General features: G+C 53.4%; 1 protein-coding gene across 12 annotated transcripts in view; it reads left to right on the top strand.

Annotated features, from left to right (window-relative positions):
- The window catches only part of CTIF (cap binding complex dependent translation initiation factor), a 303,940-nt gene that overhangs the window by 205,097 nt on the left and 74,475 nt on the right, over positions 1 to 24,368 (top strand). For 8 of the 12 annotated variants that reach the window (XM_082416537.1, XM_082416530.1, XM_082416538.1 and 5 more), the window contains 2 exons: positions 3,264 to 3,756; positions 6,443 to 6,742. In XM_082416537.1, coding sequence (XP_082272663.1) covers positions 3,264 to 3,756; positions 6,443 to 6,742 — 793 coding nt within the window. The other 4 variants (XM_082416534.1, XM_082416536.1, XM_082416539.1 and 1 more) reach the window with 3 other exon arrangements.

The raw sequence follows: 24,368 nt of genomic DNA, 5'->3' as shown, positions 1-24,368 counted from the left end.
CCCTGTCAAATTACCAATGGCATTTTTCACAGAACTAGAACAAAAAAATTTTACAATTCCTATGGAAACACAAAAGACCCCGAATAGCTAAAGCAATCTTGAGAAAGAAAAACAGAGCTGGAGGAATCAGGCTCCCTGACTTCAGACTATACTACAAAGCTACAGTAATCAAGACAGTATGGTACTGGCACAAAATCAGAAATATAGATCAATGGAACAGGATAGAAAGCCCAGAGATAAACCCATGCACATATTGTCACCTAATCTATGACAAAGGAGGCAAGAATATACAATGGAGAAAAGACAGTCTCTTCAATAAGTGGTGCTGGGAAAACTGGACAGCTCCATGGAAAAGAATGAAATTAGAACACTCCCTAACACCATACACAAAAATAAACTCAAAATGGATTAAAGATCTAAATGTAAGACCAGACACTATAAAACTCTTAGAGGAAAACATAGGAAGAACACTCATTGACATAAACCACAGCAACATCTTTTTTGACCCACCTCCTAGAGTAATGAAAATTAAAACAAAAATAACCAAATGAGACCTAATGAAACTTAAAAGCTTTTGCACAGCAAAGGAGACCATAAAGAAGATGAAAAGACAACCCTCAGAATGGGAGAAAATATTTGCAAATGAAGCAACTGACAAAGGATTAATCTCCAAAATATACAAGCAGCTCATACAGCTCAGTATCAAAAAAACAAACAACCCAATCAAAAAATGGGCAGAAGACCTAAAAAGACATTTCTCCAAAGAAGATATACAGATGGCCAACAAACACATGAAAAGATGCTCAACATCACTAATTATTAGAGAAATGCAAATCAAAACTACAATGAGGTATTACCTCACACTGGTCAGAATGGCTGTCATCAAAAAACCTACAAACAGTAAATACTGGAGAGGGTGTGGAGAAAAGGGAACCCTCATACACTGTTGGTGGGAATGTAAATTGATACAGCCACTATGGAAAACAGTATGGAGGTTCCTTAAAAAACTAAAAATAGAACTACCATATGATCCCACTACTGGACATATACCCAGAGAAAACCATAATTCAAAAAAACACATGCACCCCAATGTTCATAGCAGCACTATTTACAATAGCCAGGTCATGGAAGCAACCTAAATGTCCATCGACCGAGGAATGGATAAAGAAGATGTGGTACATATATACAATGGAATATTACTCAGCCATAAAAAGGAATGAAATTGGGTCATTTGTAGAGACGTGGGTGGACTTAGAGAGTGTCATACGGAGTGAAGTAAGTCAGAAAGAGAAAAGCAAATACCGTATAATAACGTGTATATGTGGAATCTAGAAAAATGGTATAGATGATCTCAGTTGTAAAGCAGAAATAGAGACACAGACTTAGAGGACAAATGTATGGCTACCAAGGGGGAAAGGGGTGGGGTGGGAGGAACTGGGAGACTAGGATTGACACATATACATTATTGATACTATGTATAAAATGGACAACTGATGGAAACATGCTGTATAGCACAGGGAACTCATGTAGTGCACTGTGGTAACCTAAATGGGAGGGAAGTCCAAAAGGGAGGGGATATCTGTATGTGCGTGGCGGATTCCTTTTGTTGTGCAGCGGAGGCTAACACAACATTGTAAGGCAACCATACTCCAATAAAAATTAATTTAAAAAAGTTTATCAAATGAACAGTGAAATTGAGTTTATATGAGTAATAATAATTTTAGAGCAAATAAATACAATTTGTTCATGAAATGCAGTGCAGCGAAGTTCTGTTGTACTTGCCAAAGAGATGGATCACAGACTGGGACGGGGGCCTCATTCCCTAGAATGTAACGTCTTCTCTCCACAAACTTTCTTCACTGGCTTTACAACTTTGAGAGGCTCATGGTTATCCTGTTCTCCAAATGCACTTCAAATAAGGTTATGGCACGGAAAACACCGTGAGGGTGAAACAGAGGTGGAACACAGGAGTGCTTCAGTGATGGAAGCAGTCCTTGAGCTGCTGGACTGAAGGGTCCTCAGAATACCCTCACCCCCTTGCTCTCCTTTAGTCTTCAAATCAACACGTTTGGGGTTTGTCCCGTGATGTACACCTCAAATTTGTTCCAAATGATAATCTCTGCTTTGAAATTGTCAAAAAAACTCGATGAGCCTGTCTGCCTCAAACCACCATGTTAAATATCACTTCTGTATTGCTCAGCTCGGGCTGCCATAACAAAATACCACAGACCGGGTGGGTAAACAACAGAAATTGATTTTCTCACAGTTCTGGAGGCTGGAAGTCCGAGGTCAATGTATTGGGTTTGGTTTCTTCTGAGGCCACTCTCCTTGGCTTGTAGGTGGCCGCCTTCTGGCTGTGTCCTCACATGGGATTTCTTCTCTGTACCTGCATCCCTGGTGTCTCTGTGCATTCAAATCTCCTCTTATTATAAGGATACCAGTCATGGGAATTCCCTGCCGGTCCAGTGGTTAGGACTCGGCGCTTTCACTGCCAGGGCCCGGGTTCCATCCCTGGTTCCCGCAAGGCATGTGGCATGGCCAAAAATAATAATAATAATAAGGGTACCGGTCAAATTAGATTAAGGCCCACCCTAACAGCCTCATTTTAACGTAATCACCTCTTTAAAGGTCCTATGTCCAAATGCAGTCACATGCTGAGGTCCTGGGGGTTGAGGCTTCAACATATGAATTTGAGAGAAACACGATTCAGCCTAAAACAATTTCTTAATAGCATATTTTGTTAGTGGGTTTGGGGGCAGAAATGTCAGTGTACCCAAAGAAAGGTTGTGTAACAAATGGTATAACTTTTCATGAGCCACGATGGTTAAAACGTCATTAACAGGATAGTTATCAGATGCAGGTCTGTGTATATATCTTTACTGGAACATGCATAGAATATGTTCACGAAATGGTAATGACTGCTTCAAGAAGACATACTGGGTGTCTGGGGACAGTCAGGAGGGTTCACTGTATACTCTATCATTTTAATTTTGTTCCCTACACATGTACTAAAGCATATTCTAATAAGGGAATAAAATACTTATTTTAAGTCAAGGGGTGACTTAAATCCTATGTAATCACAGGGACCTGTCTGTCATATTCTCTGCTAGTATCCCCAAGCCCCATCACAGAGCCTGGTGCATAGGAGGCCTTCAGTAAAGGTATTGAAAAAATGAATAAATAAATTCCTTCGAGTGTTTGGACACAGGGACCCTGGCCAGCGGCCCCAGTGACCCTCTCTGTCTTTCTCCTTTGGTTTGCAGGCGGCAGCAGAGACCCCCAGGAGGGAACAAGCCTCAACAGCACGGTGACCACCCACCGGGCAGTGCCAAACACAACAGGGACCACCAGAAATCCTACCAGGGGGGCTCAGTGCCCCACCCCTCAGGGAGGTCCACCCATCATGGCTACAGCCAGAACCGGCGCTGGCACCACAGCAACATGAAGCATCCACCCGGCGACAAGGGGGAGGCAGGCGCCCACCGCAATGCCAAAGAGACCGTGACCATGGAGAGCCCCAAACTCGAGGACGCCCTGGGGGATGCCGGGCACAGTGGCCTCGAGCCCCCCTGCAGCCCTGATGCCCTGGCCCCGGTGGCTTCCGAGAGGCTGCCCCTGCTGCAGCCAGGGGGTCCAGAGGCTGAGACAAAGCGTAAAGACAGTATTATTCCCGAGCGCGGCGGGGAGCGGCCCAAAATTACCCTGCTCCAGTCTTCCAAAGACAGGCTGCGGCGAAGGCTGAAAGAAAAGGTACCGGTAATTGAATTTTCCTTGTTCTCTTGCACCAGGGAGGACAGCGCGAGGTAGGCATCTCGGTAGGTGGGCTCGGGTTTGCGGACCTGGGGAGCCTCGTGGAGGGAGGCTCATGTGGCCCCAGCACACCTGGTCAACGCTGCCTGAGGGACCCCCGGCCACCAGACGGCAGGCCCATGGCCAGCTCTGCATGTGAACCCCCTCCAGCACATCCCACCCTCCAAGAGTCCCGGGTGAACAGTCGGTACCAGCCCCCAGCCTGAGAAGGGAGGGGAGGAAGAGGCATGTGCTTCCAGGTGATGGGAGGTGTGCAGAGAAGGCCTGGTTCTTCCCTCCAGCATTATCTGGTGGCAGATACTGCCCTCTTAGTGCTAAAGGGCATCCGGGGAAAACACAGAGCCTATAACATAAGAATGCTTCTCCCGAAGGCGAGTACCAGGCTGCGCTCCCTGCCAGGGGAGAGCAAAGGTGAGTAGGGCAGAGTGCAGCAGACTGGCCTCAGCCTTGCCACTCCCCTGCTTCACCACCCAGCAGTAGGGAGGGGTCTAAGGGACAAAATTTAAGGAGGCACTCACTCTCAGCATCACGCAGATGCCCATCCTGCACTGGCACAGCCCTGAGAAGGAGGGCCTCCTTAAATTTTGCTCCCCAGGAGCCTCACATTCCTCACCCTACTCCTGGCCCTGGTCTCTAGAGCCTAGTTCACAAATTCAGGAAGAGATGCCCCAAGCCTCCAGAGAAGGGCTGGAGCTCTGTCCCTGGCAGCGTTAAGTCCACTCTGCGCACCCTAGCTCCCCGTCCTCAGCCAAGGGTGCAGGTAAGGTCACCTTGTAAAGGAGCTGTTCCCAAGAAAGGCCAACTTGCCCCCAGCTTTCCTCCACGAGTCCTCCTTTTGGGGCTTCTGCGGAGCTCGAAGCTCCGGGCTTCTCCCTGACATCTCTCTACTGCCTTCTCTCCTCCACCTTTCACCTCCGAGGCCAGGTCCACACTCAGGCAGGACAAGGCAGGTCAGACCTTTTTCCTGATCAGTTCTCGAAGGGGACATGCTGCTGCCGGCATCCTTACAGCCCCGGGCCCCCACCCACTGCTCCCTGTGGGGCGGGCGGCTATGAGGTCCTGGAGGAAAGCCTCACTCATTCCCTTACGTCCCAAAGATAAGAGCCTGGGAGAGCTTCCCAAGTGATGGCCAGTGTGTGGTCTTTGCCTGAAGAGCTTCTGGAACAGATTGCTGCAGTCCAGCCAGGGAGAGAGGATTGTTAATTATCTCCAGTTCTACTGAATGTAACTGCAATGCCACAGAAGGGAAACAACATGGGCTTTAGAGTCCAGCAAACCAGCTCAGTCTTCACTCTGCCTTTGACTGGCTAGGTGGCCTTGGGCAAGTCACCTAACCTCTTTGGGCACCCCCCCCCCCAGTTTACCCATCTGTAAAATGGGTATAATACTATCCACCTTGCAGACAGACTGCAGATCAAATGCCATAAGCTGTGTGAAGACCCTCGAGGGGTTATTCTATACATACCGACCACTATTCATGCCCTGGGGCCCACAGGGTTGGGGTGGAGAAGGAAGGGGGAGATAGAACAGGTAAGGTAGATCCGTAGCACCCGTATTTCAACTTCAAGAACTGCCCTCAGGTGAGGCCTCCTGGACCAGGAGGAATGGGCTTAAGCAATAGCAGGGCTAAGGGTAAGCTATAGACCATCTAACCTAACCCCCTCATGTTACCAGGGAGGAAACTGAGGCCCAGAGAGTGAAACCACTTCCCAGAGCCATCCAGCTAGAGACAGACGGCAGGTTCTAGGACCTGGGCCTGAGCCTCCCAGCCCTGGATTCTTCTGTTGATGCCGGAAGGGCAAACATGGGGCTTCCCTTTATGTCCCTGCGCCTGCCCTTTAACCCTGGTCTCACATCCCAGCAGTTAAGTCAGTCATTTTCCTGGCCGCCAATCTATACTGCTGAGACATCAAATGCCATTTTCTTCCTCCCCCAGCGCAGGTCTGGTCCCAGTTGTAGTGAAACCACTTAAGGGTGTAGGGTTTTTTATCTGAGGTTTCCCTCCTCGAAGTGCCAGTTGCTTTCGTGGCACATTGGAGGATTCCTTGGTGTGCAGTGCTTGTTGTAAAAAGCCAGCACAGTCTCCATAGGACACAATGCCAAGGCCGTGTCCCAGGGATCCCCACACCCAGAGAACATGATGGTCCTCGGGCTGAAGGAGCCGAGGTCTGGAGGACAAGGTAGCCACTCCATGGGCACCTTTAACCAACAGAGCAGGCATTTTGGATGCTACCTCCTTCCTGACCTAGTCTTCCTACCCTCGTTTTCTCTTGGCCCAATTTCTTATCTGTTATTTTATTTCATCTTTTATAAGCCCCGTTAAATCATTTCTAGATTGAGATATTTAATGTGTATGAGGCAAACCCAGTGTGTATGAGAATCCTGGGTAAGAGCTGGAGCTCACAAGAAGGATCCACCCAGGGTGTCATAGGGGCCAAGAAAAGGGTCAGCAGAGAGCCTGGGGCCCCAGGGTCCATGGTGAAGGTCGGCATTCCCGGAGGGATCAGACCTCAGGTTCTAGAAGGTGGGGCGGGTCCTTTCTGAGGGCGGCAGCCCCCCCTCCACTGGCCACCCCTCTGCAGAAAGCTGGGCTCCGCTCAGGCGCGACCCGGTTTGTCTCCCGCACCCCCAGGATGAAGTGGCCGTGGAGACCACCAACCCTCAGCAGAACAAGATGGACAAGTTGATTGAGATCCTGAACAGCATGAGGAACAACAGCAGCGACGTGGATGCCAAGCTCACCACCTTCATGGAGGAGGCCCAGAACTCGACCAACTCCGAGGAGATGCTGGGAGAGATCGTGCGCACCATCTACCAGAAGGCCGTGTCCGACCGCAGCTTTGCTTTCACGGCCGCCAAGCTCTGCGACAAGATGGCGCTCTTCATGGTGGAGGGGACCAAGTTCCGGAGCCTCCTCCTCAACATGCTTCAGGTAACGGACGCCGACAGCTGCACCTCCCACCACCCCACCCCCCCCGCCGGTGGGTTATTACTAGAGAGAAGGCTACAGATTCTGACCACGGTTGAACTTTTCCCAAGTTCCACCCTTGCCCGATTAATTATAGAAAATAAAAAGGCACTCAAGGGGCAAGGGATGAGTGGCCAGATTTGCGTGTGTTTGTGTGAGGGCTCCATGGTTACGATGGACCAATATAATTTTATAGGTGCTTCATGTTTAACCAGCCTTTCCCTCTTTCTATTTCCATGATAAGAGGGCTGGCTCTTGTCTTAACAGGCTCTGTGCTTTGACCTCTCCACGTCCCAGCAGACGTACACTTACTGTGGACTTCTCTTTTCCTCCTCTTCCTCCTCCCCGGGACCACCCTCCAGACCCTGCAGGTGGTGCACTGGTTGTAGTTGGTGCTGAGATGGGTCTGAGCAAAAGGCATAAGGGCCTTGAGGAGGGAAGCATTGATCTGTCTGCCAATGCGCCTGGGCTTCTTGAAACCACTTTTAGGGCCGAGGGGAAGCATGGAGATCAAAGACCGTCTTGTTCCTTGGTGCCATCCCACTAAATCCCTCCACCCCAGATAGCTTAATCCTGCCCCTCTTTATTCCTTCCTCCGTGGGTGCCGGCGTCCAGCGATGGTTTTACTGGGGTGTGTAATGGGCGTGGGCATGGGTGCTTAGGCTGAGCCCAGCACTGTTTGATCTCATAGGTGGAGAGCTGAAGGCCTATACCTGCTCTTTCGTCATGGGTGGTAGCAAGTGAACTGGTCCCAGAACTGGTGGCATCAGGGAGAGGTAGCAGGTGGCACAGCATGGTGGCCATGCCAGGCCCAGGGACTCTTCCTTGCAGACTTGGCTGTGGAAAATCATCTGTAATCCTGCTTTGTACCTTAGGCTAGTTGAGATATGAAATGAGTTTCAGTCCAGGTAGGGTAAAACAATTGCTCAGAAGTTCTGAAAGTAGGATTACAGAGCTGGAAGAAACCACCTGCAGGTCTGTCTTAACTAGAGTGACCATATAATAGGTCGTCCAAACCATGACACCTTTGAGAGTTGGGGCTGTAGTCATAATCGGGCCGAGACCCCAGGTGTTAACCAGGATATATGGTCACCCGGGTCTTAGCCACCTGGTTCGCAGTCTTCCCTCTCTTCCCGGAGAGCAGGGTGGGAGGAACCCCCTCCGAAGGCTGCCCACGGGCTCCATCCCCGCCGTCCTCTCCTCTTCCCAGGGACACTCTCACTGCAACCCGAGCCTCGCTGGCCAGCCTGGGCTGCTTCCGTCCAGCTCCAGGCACCGATCGGGTTCCCATTCCTGGATCGCCCACGCTCCCCGGTGATGAATTCCCTCATTACCTGAGGGATTTGCACATCGGGCGTGTTCCTCGCGGGCCGGAATGTCCTGGGAGAGTGTGGAGGGTGACGGTGGGGAGCAGCCCGTCTGCCACGTACAGCCAGGCATGGGGGAGTCAGGGACAGATTGGCCTTTGGCCTTGGCTTTTATCAAGAGAAGGGCCAGGATAGGGCAAGACTTCTAGACAATAGTTGGACAGACACACAGGGCGTGGGACGAGATGCACCCAGGCGGGAAGGGCAGCTGGCAGCAGGGGCCACCCAGGATCCTGCCCCGGTCAGGCTTCTCTTCCAGTGACCCGTGGTTAGAGCGGCCTTGCCCGCAGTGCCCGGCAGAGCATCAATCCTGGGAAATGCTCAGCCACAAACGGAGCTTCGCGGCCCCTACACCCGCCTCTGCGTCAGCCCCAGAGTGGACTGGCTTAGGCCAGCAGGAAGGGAACCTGTTTGGCTACATCCAACTCAGTGAAGTCCCCTTTGCATTCCCCAGCTAATGACTTCTTGTGGAATTAGTGTGCTGAGAGACACAGTTTGGCAAACACTAGCGCAGGGAAAGAGCACTAAACCGAAAGTCAGGAAACAGGGCTTCTCGGCCTGATTGAGCCATCGTCACCCGGAGCTTGGCCTCTGCAGCTCCTGCTGGGAAAGTGATTGGCTGCTCTACACTGGTCAGTGGACCTTAGGATTTTGTGCTGCTGAAGATGGGGCGGGGGCCTCAGGGAGGGCGTGAGTGGCCCCACGTGAGCTGCTTCCTTTCTCTCTCTCTCCTGGCCCTGTTAGTGACATGAAGCAGTCCTGGGTCCCTCTCATCCTCAGAAACTTGCTTACCCCATACTGGGGCTCAGTGGTAGGTCTGTCATGTGTGACAGGTTTTGGGGGCCGGCCCAAGGGACCCAGTCCTGCTAGTGTCACTTGTCTCTGGGGCAGAGGGGGACTCTCACTCCCAATCTGCCATTTGCCTGGGTGGAGCATTTGTGGGTCAGATATTTAGAAATCGAAATGTCCCCTAGACCCTACCACCCCCTTCATCTCCTGCAGCCCCAGCTTAAGTGTAAGAGGGAGCCCCTTGAAGGATGTAACCAGAGGGCTGGAGCTGGACACTCAGGCCTCCTGGGTCACTGTTCAAAGCCCTTTGGCTCCCATGGAAGGTGGGCTGGATGTGCTGGCGTGAGGCGGCCCCTAAGCTCCTAACAGACCCCCGGTTACAAGGCCTGGAGGAAGCCAGCACTGCGTGTCTGTCAGGACCTCCTCTGCAGCTGAGGAGGTGGCGGGTTGGAGTAGGCTTTCTAGGCAGCATAATACATGGCCACTCACCACCCCAGACCCACAAGGCTCAAGAAAAGAGAGCAGTGGGCATAGCTCATTAAACCCCACTTCCCTTGTGACCCACAGGGGTGTCGTTTTTCACCTGCTTTCATTTTCTGGCCAACCTGATTTGTATCCCTTCCCTGGCCAACAGTCCTGGGCCTGGCCCCCAGCGCCTTCCCCCTGCTTTCTCCCTCTGAGGTTCACGCTCAGCTGCATGCACTCAAGGCCCACTGCCTCTGGATCCCCAGCCAGCCCCTGGTTCAGTTCGGCGCCCTCTGAGATGCCCCTCGCATGGCCAGGTTTCGTCTCTGCCTCCATGTACAAGTTCTGAGACCCAGCTTAGTGATTCTGGCTGCAAAGCGGACAGGGTGTGAAGTGCCCTATGAACACAGCTCCCAGCAGCTGTCTTTGGATGCTGCCCTCCTTGGCCGACCGCTTTCACTGCCTGGGCTTCGGCAGTGGGAGCTGGCAGCGCGGCAGGGGAGGGGCAGGCTCTGATGTAGTGGACACTCTTTGGCACAGTGTGGCGCTGCCTGCCAAGCTGGGATGCCGCCCCCATGGAGAGGCAAGTGGGCCCAGGGGGAAGTCAAAAGACCTTTCACCCTTCCCAGCCAGACTCAGCGTCGTCATCTCAAGAAGTCCAAAAGCACTACCCTCATGAGCACGGACAATGCCAGAGACCTTGGGGTCCCAGGGGACCCCTGTCACCAATCCACAGCTCAAAAATCATCTTCAGTTTTTACATCTAAACTGAGTCTTTTTGCCTTAGATGTGGTCGTTTTCTTAGTAATATTCTTGTAAGTAAAATTCTACTTATTAAACAGATATTTCTCGGATGTCTGTTATGTGCCAAGTGTGCAGTCTTCATTAGATCAGTGCTTGTCAAACTTGAATGTGTGTTTGAATCACATGGGATTTTATTTAAATAGAGGTTCTGATTCAAGAGGTCTGGGTAGAACCTGAGATGCTACATTTCTAACAAGCTCCCAGGCCATGCCCATGCTGCTGGCCCAGGGACCACACTTTGAGTACTAAGACATTGGATGGCTGATGGTTTTGTAGGTGGTGGGTCAAGTTCATAGACAGGCCAACTGAGGCACAGTCTTTTATTGATGTGATGTCAGAAGGGGGCATCCAGCCTGGGAATATTGAGTTCCAGCCACCAGGTTTTCTTTAGGGCATTGGTTCTCACCCTGGCTGTCCATTAGAATCTCACGGGGAGACGCTTTTATTGGGTTGGCCAGAAAGTTCGTTCGATTAGTGAATATGTTGTTCAATAAAGTTCTTGGTGAAGATGAAAAATGTGTCTCTTATTTTTATTTGAGACTGAACGAGCTTTTTGGCCAACCCAATAAAACATACCGGCCCAGGGGCTCCCCCCCCCTAGATTGAATTAGATTCTCCAGGGATGGGCCTGGGCATCATTTTTTAAAGACCTTTCTGGCCGATTCTGTGGTGCTGCAGATTGAACACCACTGTTAGAAAGATACTCCAGAGATGCCCTGACTGTGCCACCACTGTCACTTATGAACCACTGTCACTTATGAACAGCCCTGCCTGTCACCCTGTGAAGCAGCCAAGAAATGTGTACCAGGTACTGGACTCTTTGCTGAGTGATGTGAAGGATTCAGAGCCTGAGCTGGTGGGAGAACACCAAAGCAGGAGACGTCAGCCCCCGAGACACTCCCGTCACCTTGCCCAGCCTCGGCTTCCCCTCTGTGCAGTGAGAAGCTGGGCTGGACCATCTCAGGGAACCTTTCTCACATACCTCGCTGTCCTGACATTCCTCCTGGGAAGCCTCCACACTAACCGCGCCAGCCAGCTGGAGGCTGCCTGTCTCTCCTCTCCCGCCCGCCCCATTTCTCTCTGCTCTCAGCTCCGTTCCCCAGGTCCTTTTCCTTTTTCTTGGTCTCAGACATTTGTTGAAGCGCCTATCACATGTTTCAGGAAAAGGGCCTCACTCTCAATCCACATTGCCAGGCTAGGCCACCAGTATAAAGCTGAAGAGGTGATTCGTTTCCCTGCCCGACCTGCCTCACCCCACCTCGTCCCACCCGGCTCCCAGCTGCATGATTGCATGGTCCCGCACTCACGAGACTGTGAGCATTGATGGATCCTGACTTCCAGGAGAACGTGGGCTGCCCGTGGCCCCTGGGTTACAGAGGTCACCAAAACTCTGCCTTGATCCTCACCAAGGAACTGTGGTACGATGAGGGGAGGGGCCTCTGCTTTCACAGCGAGGTGAAGAATGAGTGTGCCTCTTTTTATGGGACCTTTGGAATGACAGGAATTGGAGGCCTGAGCCCCCTCCACCCAGCACTGCCCCGTCACCACCCTGGGCCTTCCAGTCCAGCTCAGGGAATGCTCCTTTGCTGAAATATGCTTGGGTAGTATAAGTTCAAGCCCTCCTCTGTTGAAATGTGTGTGCCCTGTTTAGCCAAGAGGTGTCTGCATCTGAGCTATGCAGAGCAAAGTATTATTAGAGCAGGCATCAGTGTGTCTGTAACTGAACCCAACTCTCCCTAGCAACCGTTGTGAACAACACATCTAACAGAAAGAGGCAATACCTTTTTTTGAAGAAAAAAAAAAAACAAAAAAACCCTCATCTCACCAAGTCGTAAACACAACAAGGCTGTTGGGAAAAGACAACGCAATTCAGAATCTGGCATGTGACCAGGTTTCAAAATAAATTGCTGTCTGCCAGCACCTTCTAGAAGACAGCCTGACCTGGAGCTAGAAAATGGATAAACTCTCCAGAGTGTCTAGCTGGGTCACCCAATAAGCATCGTGTTTGGGGCTTTTGATACACAGAAACTCAATTGCTTGGTGAAGGGGCTCCATGGGGCCTCTGGGAGATCTCTGGGAGTGATTTTAACTGTGGGTTTTAGCCCCAGAAGGGGCACTCAAGATTTTCTGGTCTGGCTGCCCCATAAGTGAATCAAAATACAAGCTGCATCTTCAGGGCTTATGTGACCCATCACCCCACTTTTACCCCATTTCTGCTATCTCTGTCCCCGTCTTTGTCCCACATTTGCTGGCTTGGGCAAAGGGACTGGGCTGTTCCTCTAACTCAGCTCATAAAAGGGAACCTCGGTCTTCCCTGGTGGCACAGTGGTTAAGAATCCACCTGCTAATGCAGGGGACAGGGGTTAGAGCCCTGGTCCGGGAAGATTCCACATGCCGCGGAACAAGTAAGCCCGTGCGCCACAACTACTGAGTCTGCGCTCTAGAGCCCGCGCGCCACAGCTACTGAGCCCACATGCCACAGCTGCTGAAGCCTGCGCACCTAGAGCCCATGCTCTGCAACAAGAGAAGCCACTGCAATGAGAAGCCCGCGCACCGCAACGAAGAGTAGCCCCCACTCGCCACAAATAGAGAAAGCCCGCAGAGCAACGAAGACGCAACACAGCCAAAAATAAAATAAATAAAAATAAATTTATTAAAAAAAAAAAAAAAGGAACCTCGTTCTTCCTGGTTATCTCAAGGTTCAGGAAAATCAAAAGTTGTTCCTCTTTACCCAAAATTTGGAGTTCCTAACCCCAGTCTTTTACTGAGGGAGGGAGGAGAGCAACAAACATTGATTCTTGGCGGTCTAACCAGCTCTGAGTTGTAAGTTCCTCGAGGGCAGGGATCCTGGCTGTGTGATCATCAGTCCCCAGCTCCTAGCATCATGACATGTACACAGTAGGTGCTCAGCAAGTGCCTGAGGAAGGGAGGGATGGAGCCCTCAGTCTTAGGTACCAGAGCTCCCTGATGTGAGATGGGCTTCTCAGCTCTTCTGAGCACTTTCATGCGTGTGAACGTGGAGATTCTCTCTCCGAGGTGGGTTCCAGGGCAGGATCCATCCCCCACGTTTACAGATGAGGACGGTGGCTCAGCAAGGCTACAAAGTCACGGGGGTGGTCAGTCCAGCACCCCAAGCTCTTGGCTCCCTTGCCACCCCCCAAATAGAATATACCGGTCAGAAAGTTGGGAAAATCAGGAATCCTTCTCATGAAGCTATCAGTGGAGATTTCAAAATCCATCCTCCTATATGAGACTCCCACTGGGTTTCCAATGGTCTGAATCTCTGGGCTTTCCAGGCCAATAGAGAGCTGAGGGTGTCTGAGGAAACACCTCCACGGCTCCATCTGCTTTACGCAGATGAACCACACAGCTGTTCTTCCTGAGGCTGGCTCTCCCCTCGCACCCTCTCCCTTGGCCCAGAGCTCCGCCTTCACCCCTGCACGCCCACCACTGAGCCGATGTGCACTCCAGGCATGTAAACTAATTTTACTGTTGGCCCAAGCCAGGCATACCCAGGGATAGAAGCACATTGTTCTGTGCATTCCAGAGCCTGAGCAAAGCCCTGGGCTGTACCCACCCCGAGCTCCCCTCCACTGGTTGCTAGAAATCAAGAGGGAGAAAGCGGAGGACTAGCAGGCAGTGCAAGCAACTCTCCCATGGGCAGATTACGGAAGGTGATTTTGAAGACCCACAAAAGGTCTCTCTTTCTAAAAAATGTTGCCCCAATGGCACCCTGTGAGTTGTCGGTGCCCCGCAAGGGCCAGGCAGAGCTGGCACACACATTCCCCGACGGTGGGCGCCAGCAGGCTTGCCTACATGTCCTGTCACAGGAGCTTGACCTGCGTAGGAGTCTGTGGCAGGTACAGCTACCCCGCCGGGGACAGCGATGCCCGGCTGGTACCCACGCTCTTAGCCCACCGGACCCGAACCAGAGGCGAGGCCTGTGCCTCCTGCCAGACTTGTTGCCCACACTTGCTATGGAACGAGTGAATTTTACCTTCTTTCTTCTAATCCTGATGTCTTCCCCTCAACAAACATTTATTGAGCACCTGCTGTATACCACACGCCGTGGCACAGCCCATGCATGTGTCACCTCTGTCAATTCTCCCTCCCATCTCGTCGTCCCCCAGTTTGTGCCGGTGGGGCACTGGCCCAAGTCTGAGAGGTTTATTCAAGGACCCAGCTGGAATGCCTCAAGTCAGGTTTTTCTGCCTTAGTGGGGGCACCGTGGCTTCCGAAAGTGCTAAATCTGAGGCCCCTTCTAGAACTTTGGAATGCCCCATGAGACAGAAGTAGCCTGTGACTCGAAAAGAAAAAAAAAAAAAAGCATTTTGATTTTTTAATCTGAAAATAAGCAGAGGAAAGAAAATGTCAGTCCCAGAAGGAGCCCAGGACAGCGGCCTTCCAGTCAAGGTTTTCTTGTCTGAGGCTGTGTCCCCAGGTGTCTTGGGGGGCAAAGACTGTGTCCGAGAGATCTTTGTGTCCCCCACCAAGCCTGCCCATGACAGGTATTCAGCAAGCATCAGACGGCTGCTTCCAGGAGCTTCCGCCCACGGGGACAAAGGCGCGTTGGTGGGCAGGTGCTAGGACAGCAGAGGGACGCATGGTGTCCTGCTCCCTCCCATCTCTGGGCCGAGGAACTTACCCTGGTCAGGAATTATTTCACCATCACCCGTGTCCCTTGCCAGGCCGTGTCCTCTTCCCTGCACGCCCTCACCTCCCACCCCGTCTTCATTTTCCCTGCTAAATCCACTGATAGGACTTGGCCGGGCGCTCCCCTGTCTGAGGCTGCCATGCCGAGGCAGGCCCTGAAGATAAGTGGGTTATCGGAGAAGGCAGCTCGGGTGTCCTGGGCCCCAGAGGGTCACCCCTGGCTGGCTGGCAGCTCACCCCCAGCACCTCCTCCTCCCCTCTCCCCAGAGCCAGGCCAGCAGGAGACAACAGTTCCTTTCCCTCAGCTCAGCGAGTGGCCGGTCCCCAGCCGCCGCCGGGAATCTGAGCTATGCTAAGCCGCTCCAGATCACCACATCGCTGCCCTGCCCGGGCACGGCCGGCCCAGACAGGGCGCCTCTACCTGCTGCGGCTGCCGCTGGAAAGCTGGCACCGCCCAGGCCGATGGAAACAAATCTCCCTGCGGGTTATGTAACTGCTCATGCCCTGTCCCTGGCTCCCTAGGGAGGCTCCCAGCCACCACAGAGGGAGAGCGGTGGCCCCTGGACAGGGAGGGGACACAGAGGGTCATTCTTTCAAAGAGATGCACATAGTCTTGAGTGATTGCCCAAGATCCTTCTCTGGATCCAAGGTCCTCAGCGCCCCAAGGAGACTGGTGTTCCCCGTAAATGCTCGCTGAGCATGGAGGCCAGCTCAAGACACTAGCCCAGCAGAGAGAGAAAGGCTCATCAGGAGAGCTGGACTCGCAGGAGAGGTTAAGGGGAGAGGGCAGCGCAGTTTTATTGTTGGCTTGTTTGGCTTGGTTTTATTATTTGGCTTTTTTTTTTATTGTTGTAAGATATATGCAACATAAAATTTACCTGCTTAACCATTTTTAAGTGCATAACTCAGTGGCACCAAGTGCACCCACAGCATTGCACCACCACTCCCACCATCCACCCCCAGAGCCCTCTCATCTTCCCAGACAGAAGTCCTGTAGCCACCAAACAACAACTCCCCAGCCCCGCTATACCTCCTCTCTCCCTTCTTTTTCCGTGAGTTCTCGCGCGCCACGCTCTATGCATACCGCGTATAAGTGGAATCATACAGTTGTCCTTTTGTGTCTGGCTTATTTCATTTATCATCATGGTTTCTAGGTTCATTCATGTGGTAGCATGTCAGAATTTCCTTCCTTTTCATGGCTGGATAATGTTCCATTGTGTGGATAGACCATATTTTGTTTATCCGTTCATCCATCATGGATGGACACGTGGGTTGTTTCACCTTTGGGCTATTGTGAATGATGCCACCATGAACACACCACATACAAGTATCTGTTTTAGCGTCTGCTTTCAATTATTTTGGGTGTCTACCTAGAAGTAGAATTGTTGGATTATATGAAAACTCTGCGTATAACTTTTTAGGAACTGCCAAACTGTTTTCCAGAAGGTTGTTTTTGATGGGGAAATGTAATGAAACAAGACCCAAGTGCGGGACAGGGTCAGGGTGGAAGTGGAGAGTTGGAAGTCTGTAAGATCGAACAAAAGGATTTGGACTTTATGAAGTAGAACCAAGGAGCCATTGTTGGTTCTTGAGCTGTGGTGTCCTAAGATTAATTGAAAATCATAGAACAGTATAGACCTGAATGATCTATAGATTATCCATCAAACCCATTCATATTGTAGATGAGAGGCTAGAGGCTCAGGAAGGTTATCAAAGCCCTGCTTTAGGAAGACGTGGGTGCTGCGTTATAAGCTGTCATGCTTGGAAATCTGTACATAGAGGACCAGGGGTTTTAGTGACCACAGTTGTCTCTTTTACAAAGAGAGCCTGCCCCTCCAAGATCCAAGCTGCGGTGGCACAGGCCTCATTCCTCACCTCCTCCCAGGACCTGCTCCCGGCCTTAGGAATGCGGAACAGTAGCATTTGGCCCACGATCCAGAGGCTGGAAGCTGGGGGTGCTGCCACAGGAACAGTGGGCGGACGTGGGAGATGTATTCCTCCACCTCTGTTCCCCTTCCTTCTGCAGGGGCCACAACAGTCTCCAAAAGCTGCAAGAGTAAGTCAGTGGGCATCTTTGAACTGAGGCTTCCCAGACGAGGGCACACAGCCTAGGTTTCAAAGCCGGCACTGAGCGCATGGCCTGCGGGCCACCTAGAGGGAGAATGAACAGGAATCACACCGTGTGCCCTCCCACCACTGCCTCGCTGCCCCCTCCACACTGCTGTGGGCACCTCTCCCCCTCCTTTCTTTGCCCATACCTATGTGCCTTGGCTGTGCTCTGGATGCCTGGCATGAATCACAGTGATTTATGAGAAATCAGTGAGTGTGAGGGTGAGGCAAAGGGAGTTGGGGGATGGAAACTTTAAACAGCCAGCAAGAATGCCACACTTGTCTTTTTTTTTTTTTTTTTTTTTTAATTTTTGGCTGCGTTGGGTCTTCGTTGCCGCGTGTGGGCTTTCTCTAGTTGCAGCGAGCGGGGGGCTACTCTTCGTTGCGGTGCGCGGGCTTCTCATTGCGGTGGCTTCTCTTGTTGTGGAGCACGGGCTCTAGGCACGTGGACTCAGTAGTTGTGGCTCGCGGGCTCCAGAGCGCAGACTCAGCAGTTGTGGCCCACGGGCTTAGTTGATCCGCAGCATGTGGGATCTTCCCGGACCAGGGCTCGAACCCGTGTCCCCTGCATTGGCAGGTGGATTCTTAACCGCTGCGCCACCAGGGAAGTCCCCAGCCACAGTTGTCTTGAACTCACTGCTTTCAGGGTGGCTGGGTTCCGTCCCCTCTAGATAAAGAAGAGATCAATTTAAGCGGACAGAAGTCTTCCCAGCTCCCCCTCCAGATGACCACTAAGAGGTCACCAGGCATCCCAGGTTGCAGAGTGTGATGCAGGGGTGCAGGTTGGGGTTCATCTGTGCCTCAGTTACTCCTCAGTCGACTGGCATCATGTGAACAATCCAAACCCAGTTATGCCCAGTTCCTAGTTTCTTCTTACTCTAGACCTTTCATGTCTGGTGGCATGTCTGTCCAGGAGACATTGTGACCCTCGACCAGGAAGCAGGGGCTGGACTGTGTGGCCCCTTGAGGTCACCTTCCAGCCCAGGAGCTCTTGCTGCAGCCTGAGAACCATCAGCACAGGGAATCTGCCCTTGGAACCCAAAGTTCAGAATCAGGGCTCCCTGTGCACCCACAGGCCCTCCATCCCCTGCTGCTTCATGCCTGACATGCTGAGTCTCCAGGGAACAATGCCAGCCCCTTCCTGGCCCCACCTCCACCCCAGTTCAAGCCAGCAGTGCCAGGGAGAGGGTGGGCGGCCCCTTCGGGGGAGCAGGTTGTGACCTGCAGGGAATCAGCTTCACTTGACCCTTTCGTGACCTTCCAGAGCCCAGCTCACAGAGGGAGAAAAGCTTCAGGCCACTTAGAAACGTGGAGACAGGTATGCCCAGCCAAGAGCAGCCCGCCCCTCCCCCCGGGATGGCCCCCCCAGCCCTCCCCCTTGAGGAAGCCCCTCGCCCCCCAAATCATCCCACTCTTGACAGTGCCTAGCTAGGACCAGGCATATTCCAGAGACGTTGTACCACCATGTATGTGCGCAGCCAGACTATTCGCACCCAGAAGACTAAGCAGAGAGGGCTCGAGGGCCACCATGCTATCCTGTAGTGCCCCCGCCTTCAGCTCCGCCACTGAGCAGGGGGAGGAGCTTAGGCGGTATTCGGGGATGGCTGGGCTCCAGCTAAAGCTTAGGAATATCTATCTATAATTGGAGTAAGTGCATTCTTGAGCAGCTGCATGTCAATCGGAGCTCCACATACTGGACTCACACTTGCCATTGACCCCGTTAGATGACAGTCATTGCATTACTCTGAGTGTTGAAAAAAGCCTGATTAGAATAGTATCTCGCGGGGTTGGACGCAGAGTCACCTGGAATTCAGCCTGCAGGCCCCAGAGACTTGCTCTTAATGACGTCCTGCTGTGTTGCATAAGAAATCATTGACAAAGCACAGAGTCCAACATCTACCCCCTAACCCTGGTTCTGGCACGTCAGCTGGTGACTTTGGGCAGAGCTCGCAGTCTGGCTGCCCTCCACTTACTCTTCCATTAAATGGGGGTAATAATACCTGTCCCCTACACCTGCTTATTCTACAGACATAACATTTGTTAAAATCCACTGAAATACATATCATTTGGTCTGTGTCCTCTTAAGGCCCCTCCCCCAAGAGGAATTTCTGAATTTCATATAAACATATTTTTCCTTTTACCTTTGATGAATCCCATTCATTCAAGGTTCCTAGGAGAGGCCCCACACAGACCTTCTTCCACAGGCCCAGGGGCCCCCGAGTCATGCTAGGGTTTGGGGTTTAGATGCAGCACTATGGCTAGCCCTGGGATCCGGCCACAAGGAAAGCTCTCACAGGGGACCTGGAACTGGTGTTGAGGCCCTCTGGGTGCCCTGTGCTCAGCACTGTTAAATCCCAGTAAAGCAGGGGCCACTGGCCTCTACCAGGTATTTAGAGGCCTACTGGAGGGCCAAGGCCAGCTAAACCAGAGAGCGGTTTAGGCAAGTCGGAGGAGGGGGCAAACCCTTTAAGTACTGGCATCTGGGGAAGGCTTCCAGGAGGAGGCAGCATGAAAGAAGAGGCAGGATTTGGGTGGACAGAGAAAAATAGGAGGAAGGAGCCAATTTAGCAAAGGCTTATGGGTGGGAGGAGCCGGGGGGCAGGGGGGCACAATTGTGCAGACAGCGTGGTGGGATGAGATCGGTGTACACGCCAGCCTGGCCGAGGGTGTCCAGGCAGCAGCAGGGGGCTCTGCAAGTGTCAGCAAGCCCTGGTGTAAAGCTGCCCGGCCAGGCCATGACCCCAGGTCACAGTCACCACTGTGGCCCATTCATTTGCTGGCACTTGCTTCTCACCATTGCAGGCCAAGATTGTTTTAATCCAGAACTAAAACTTCTACCTTAAGATTAGGGAGCTCCCTGCCAGCACTGGGCCTCGGTCAGTCTTGGGCAGGAGGCAGGGAGGGCCACCACCTCTGGGGCCCAGTCCAACCTGCTGGCGGGCTCCAGACACCAGGGTTTCACTGAGACAGGTAGTATGGGGCCTGGCATTCAAGGCCGAGAGACCCTCCCTTTCCTGACCAGTTCAGCGCTTCGTGGGAGAGGGCAGGTCCCAGGTGCCCACCTCGAGTGACCCACTCAGCCCCTCTTTATGGATCAGCTGCCCCCAAGAGCCATGTGGAGATGGGTGCCCTCCACACACAGCCTGCAGTGCCGGTGCTGTCATAGGGCCCCTTCCTCCAGCAGAAGCCGTACAGCCTGCAGGGAACCAGAAGCAGGGCTACATGGGATGCCTGGGGCTGGGCAGATCCACAAAGCAACCTCCGCTGCACAAGCCCCATCCCTCCTCCCCCAGCACATTTTTTCTGGCCTGCCTCAAGGGGTACGGCAGGAGACAGGAAGTCTGAAGCCAGCATCTTGCCTGGCCCTGGGCCTCAGTGTCCTCATGTGGTCCAGGGGCGTGGTCAGTCTCCCCACCGGGCAGCAAGGCTCACGGCTCCTCCTGTTCTGCTCCCGCAGTCCCTCGGGCGCCTTGGGCTTGTGAAGGTTGTGTGCATGTGGGTCAAGGATGGAGAGAGCCTGGGAAACATTTGAGGGCTGACTAGGGGCAGGAAGAGAAGATGGGGCGCTGCTCAGAAGTAGGGGACTCAAAGGGGCAGTGCAGGAGGCGCCTGGGCTGCAGCATTCCAGGCTCCTGCCCCAGCCCTGCCTTTCCCTAGCCGAGTGACCGCAGGCCAGTCCTTCCACCCTTCTGGTGGCTTCCTTGCCCATAAAATAAGGGGGGCTAGAAGAAGTGACTTCATAGGTCCCTTTCAGCTCTTTGTTATTGTAAAGCAGACATGCGGGGCATACAGACAGTGCCTTTTAATTGCCCACTGCTGTTGGTGGGTTGACCAGTGAAGAGCAGACGCTCCCTGCCTGGAGGGGGTCTGCAGTCCTGGCCACTCCGGCGCCCCCCCCCCTCCTGGTTGGGTGTCTGGAGTCAGTGGCCACCTGGCCGGCTGAGCAGCCTGCAGGGGGCGCCAGTGTGCAAGGGTGGCCTCACCTGCCTGCAGGCCCCTCCCAGTCCAACCCAGCATCTTGGCCTCCTGTGCTTTGTCCCACAGAGAAGATGTAAGCCATCTGATGGTGACTCTTCTACAAAGCCACCCCCCAGTGTTGCAGTTTCCAGCCCCTGTGGGCCCCCATCCCTGAGACCAGAAACCTCTGGCTTGGGGTCCTTTCCAGACCTCCAGGACAGGCCAGCATAGTGTCTGAACGTTCCTGTCAGGTGTCTGGCTGAGAGCTCTGTTTCAGCCGGGCAGTCACTTTGCAGGCATTTATTGTGCACCGGCTGTGTGCAGACACTGTGCACCCTAAGTACCCATCAGACTTTTGCGAGGTGGGCATTATTAGTCCCATTCTACACATGGGTAAAGAAAGCGCCAGAAACACACCTGAAGTCATACAGCCAGTCAGGGACAGAAGCGGAACTGGACCCCAGTCCCCTGGTGCCCTGTGCCCTCCTCAGAACCTGCTGCTGCCTGAGTGCCTCTGTTGGCCAGAAGGGTATTTGTACTGGGGGTGGGGCAGGGCCAGGTAGAAGGTAGAAGGCAGGTGGTGGGGAAACAAGATAAGAAGATGCCTTTTAGATGACTTGATCAGAGTATCCTCCCCCGCAGAGTGAACAGTAGCTGGGTAATCTCCCCATTGTCATCTTATGGCTGAAAGCATCTGGAGACAGTTTCCAGGCCAGAGCTCCGTGGGTACTTGGGGTCTGCTGCTCCCCGCCTGTCACAGTGGGGCCAGGGGCCAGGGGTGTCCCTCTCCACCAGGCTGTCCCAGCCGGCCTCGGTGTCTCCTCTGTGGCCATCCCACCTACTGGTTTCCAGCCCATCACCCTCATAATTCATGAGAAAAGGCGAAGAGAACTCAATTCGGTTTGATTTGCTCCACTTGGTGGCCCCAGGGGCTGGAGCCTGAAGCTCTGGGTTACGATGGCTCCTGGTGAGTGGGCGCTGCTGGTGCCCTGGGCACGTGGGCATCTGTGAGCGCCCCTCTGTTCGCAGCCCCGCGGTCTGGGGCAGCTTGAATCTCCTATGACAGGTCCCAGCCACGGGAGCCCGAGTTAGCGGATCGTGTCTCACATGAGGCTTCGCACCTCCACCACCTCTCTAGACCAGAGGAAGGGGTGGTGACACTTTTAACTGGTCCCTTCCTCACTGCTCACCAAGCCCAAGAGATCAGGACATCAGGCTTGCAAAGTAAAAAGGAAGAAGAGAGAGAGAGCGCACGCCTACATGCTGTCTTGTGTCTAAAGCTCTAAATTATTAAGTGAGGACCCCGGGGTGTGAGCTGGGGCAGACGGGTTGCTCAATCCCGAAGGAGCCCTTCTAAGGTTTCCCCGGCACCCAGCCCAGAGTGTCACCCCGGAGAAGGAGCCACGCTGTGAAAAGGCTTCTTTGACGCTGCTGCCATGCCTGGTCTTTTTTTTTTTTAAACTCCCCCCCTCTCCCGTACAACTTGATTTATGATGACCCCTATGCATTTCAGCAGCTGCGGCTTCATTTCAGAATCGGGTTAAGTAGCCCAGGGTTCAAAACGGAAAAGGTCAGAAGGGGGGCTGCAGGAAGGCGAGCCACACTTAATACAGCGCGTTCCCATGCGTGCCTCTGCAGACTGGGGTTCACGTGCATCCTCTCCCTGCAAACGTGGTGCCGCCATACACACACCGTGGCGCCTCTGCCCGATAAAAGGGAAGTTCAAAAACATGGTAGGTTGGCACACTGCACCAGCTCCCCCATGCTTCCTCACCCTCCAGCCCCGACAGAAGAGGCAGCCCTCTTGAGAGCTGGTCGGAATGAGAGCTGTACAGGGCCAAGCAACTATAGAGCCCCCTCTGTGTGCCTAGGGGGCAGAGTGCTGAGGTGGGGCTTGAGGGACAGGAGTGCAGGTAGGCTCGAGCCCCTTCTGTCCCTTCCCTCTGTCCCCAGCCCCTGCTCTGTCATCCCACCCTTTCTGGCTAGCACAGCTTTCTGGTACTCAAAGCAGACAATCGAGGTTTGTGGAGACCCCCATCCCTGCCTTCGAGGAGCCTCTGGCTTTGCGAGCCCCCTGCTTGCTGTCAGGCTCCCAACTGACCCCAAAGGGCTTGCTTGCAACAGTTTGTTCTCTGGACTTCGTGTTTTCCCCGTCTGCTGTACCCTCCCAGCGCCTCCTGGCTCCGGCCCCAGCGCCAGCCCCTGTCTGTCCCTGCAAACACAAGTCAGCTGTGTGTGCAGACAAAGCCATGCGTCGCAGTGGGGGCCGGGCCTGCAGAAGGGACATTTCCAGGGAACTCTGGGGGCGGCGGCTGGGAGGGCAGAGGCGACTGTCTGATAGCAGGGACTCGGCGTCACCGTCTAGGGGACTTGGCCGGGCCCCAGGGGCCAGTGGCTATGGGTGGTGACTGGGGGAGACAGCCAGGCTGGAAGAAATCTGCTGTGTGAGAAGTGTAGGAAACGGGCTGGAGAGGAGAGATAACAGCCCCTGCTCTGTGTGTCTGTGCGCGTCTGCGTCTGCCGGCGAGGGTGGCTGGAGCCAGGCGGTCTGAGGCCATATCTAGGGAGATTTTTGTCCTGGGTTGTGAAAGTGACCTATGGAGCCAGCAGCAGGGTTCAGGGCCTGGGAGAGAAGACATGTGGCCCTGCCCTCCCCTCCCCCTTGTCTTATGTTCCTGTCAATGTTCCTCCGTGTTCCCTCTTGCCAAAGAGCAGGAAGGGGGGAGGGGGGTGGCAAGAGGGAACATTCTTCAGGCAGTGCAAATGGTTAAGGCCTGGGTTTCAGTCTCGATTGTATCAGTAATTTGACATATGAACTTGGATACATCCCCTAATATTTCTGGCTCTCAGTCTTGTTGGCTGTAAAATGGGGATTATTTATATCTGCCTTGCACATTGCTCAGGGTGGTCGGAAATCTCTTATGAAATAAGGACGTGAAAATAGTTTGTGAACTGCAAAGTGCCACATAAACGAAAGCAGTTGTGATGATTACACTGGTTTGTGAATGCCGGGGCTGCTGAAGAAAGGCCGGGGCTAGAGGAACCTGGGGGGGAGCAGCAGGGAGGAGGGGGGTCATGGGAGAGTTGGGGACAGTGGTAGGTCATAGCCCCGCCAAGAGTGGGCCCTGCGGGAACTGGACCCGGGGCAGGGCAGGAAGGGAGGCGGCAGAGGCTGTCTGCGGGTGTGGGGCTTGGTCGCAGGTTTGCCAAGTAGAAGGTGGCCTGGGTTGGGCACCCACTTCTCCCAGGAGACAGGAAGGCTTACCCATCAGGGGCTCCGGGCACTTGCCTGGCCTGGAGGCTGAAGTCCAACAGAGCACAGAGGAACAAGGGGGAACTCTGCTTTCCTTTCCAAACCCCCACTGCCCAAGACAGCCAGGTCACTCTGTCCCCTTACCCCCTCCCCATCCTGACCTGGAAATCAGCCGTCTCTGGTGTGGAAAGTG

Source organism: Balaenoptera physalus (assembly GCF_965194825.1).
Source record: "Balaenoptera physalus genome assembly, chromosome: 12".
Taxonomy (NCBI): domain Eukaryota; kingdom Metazoa; phylum Chordata; class Mammalia; order Artiodactyla; family Balaenopteridae; genus Balaenoptera; species Balaenoptera physalus.
This window is presented reverse-complemented; position numbering and strand designations above follow the sequence as displayed.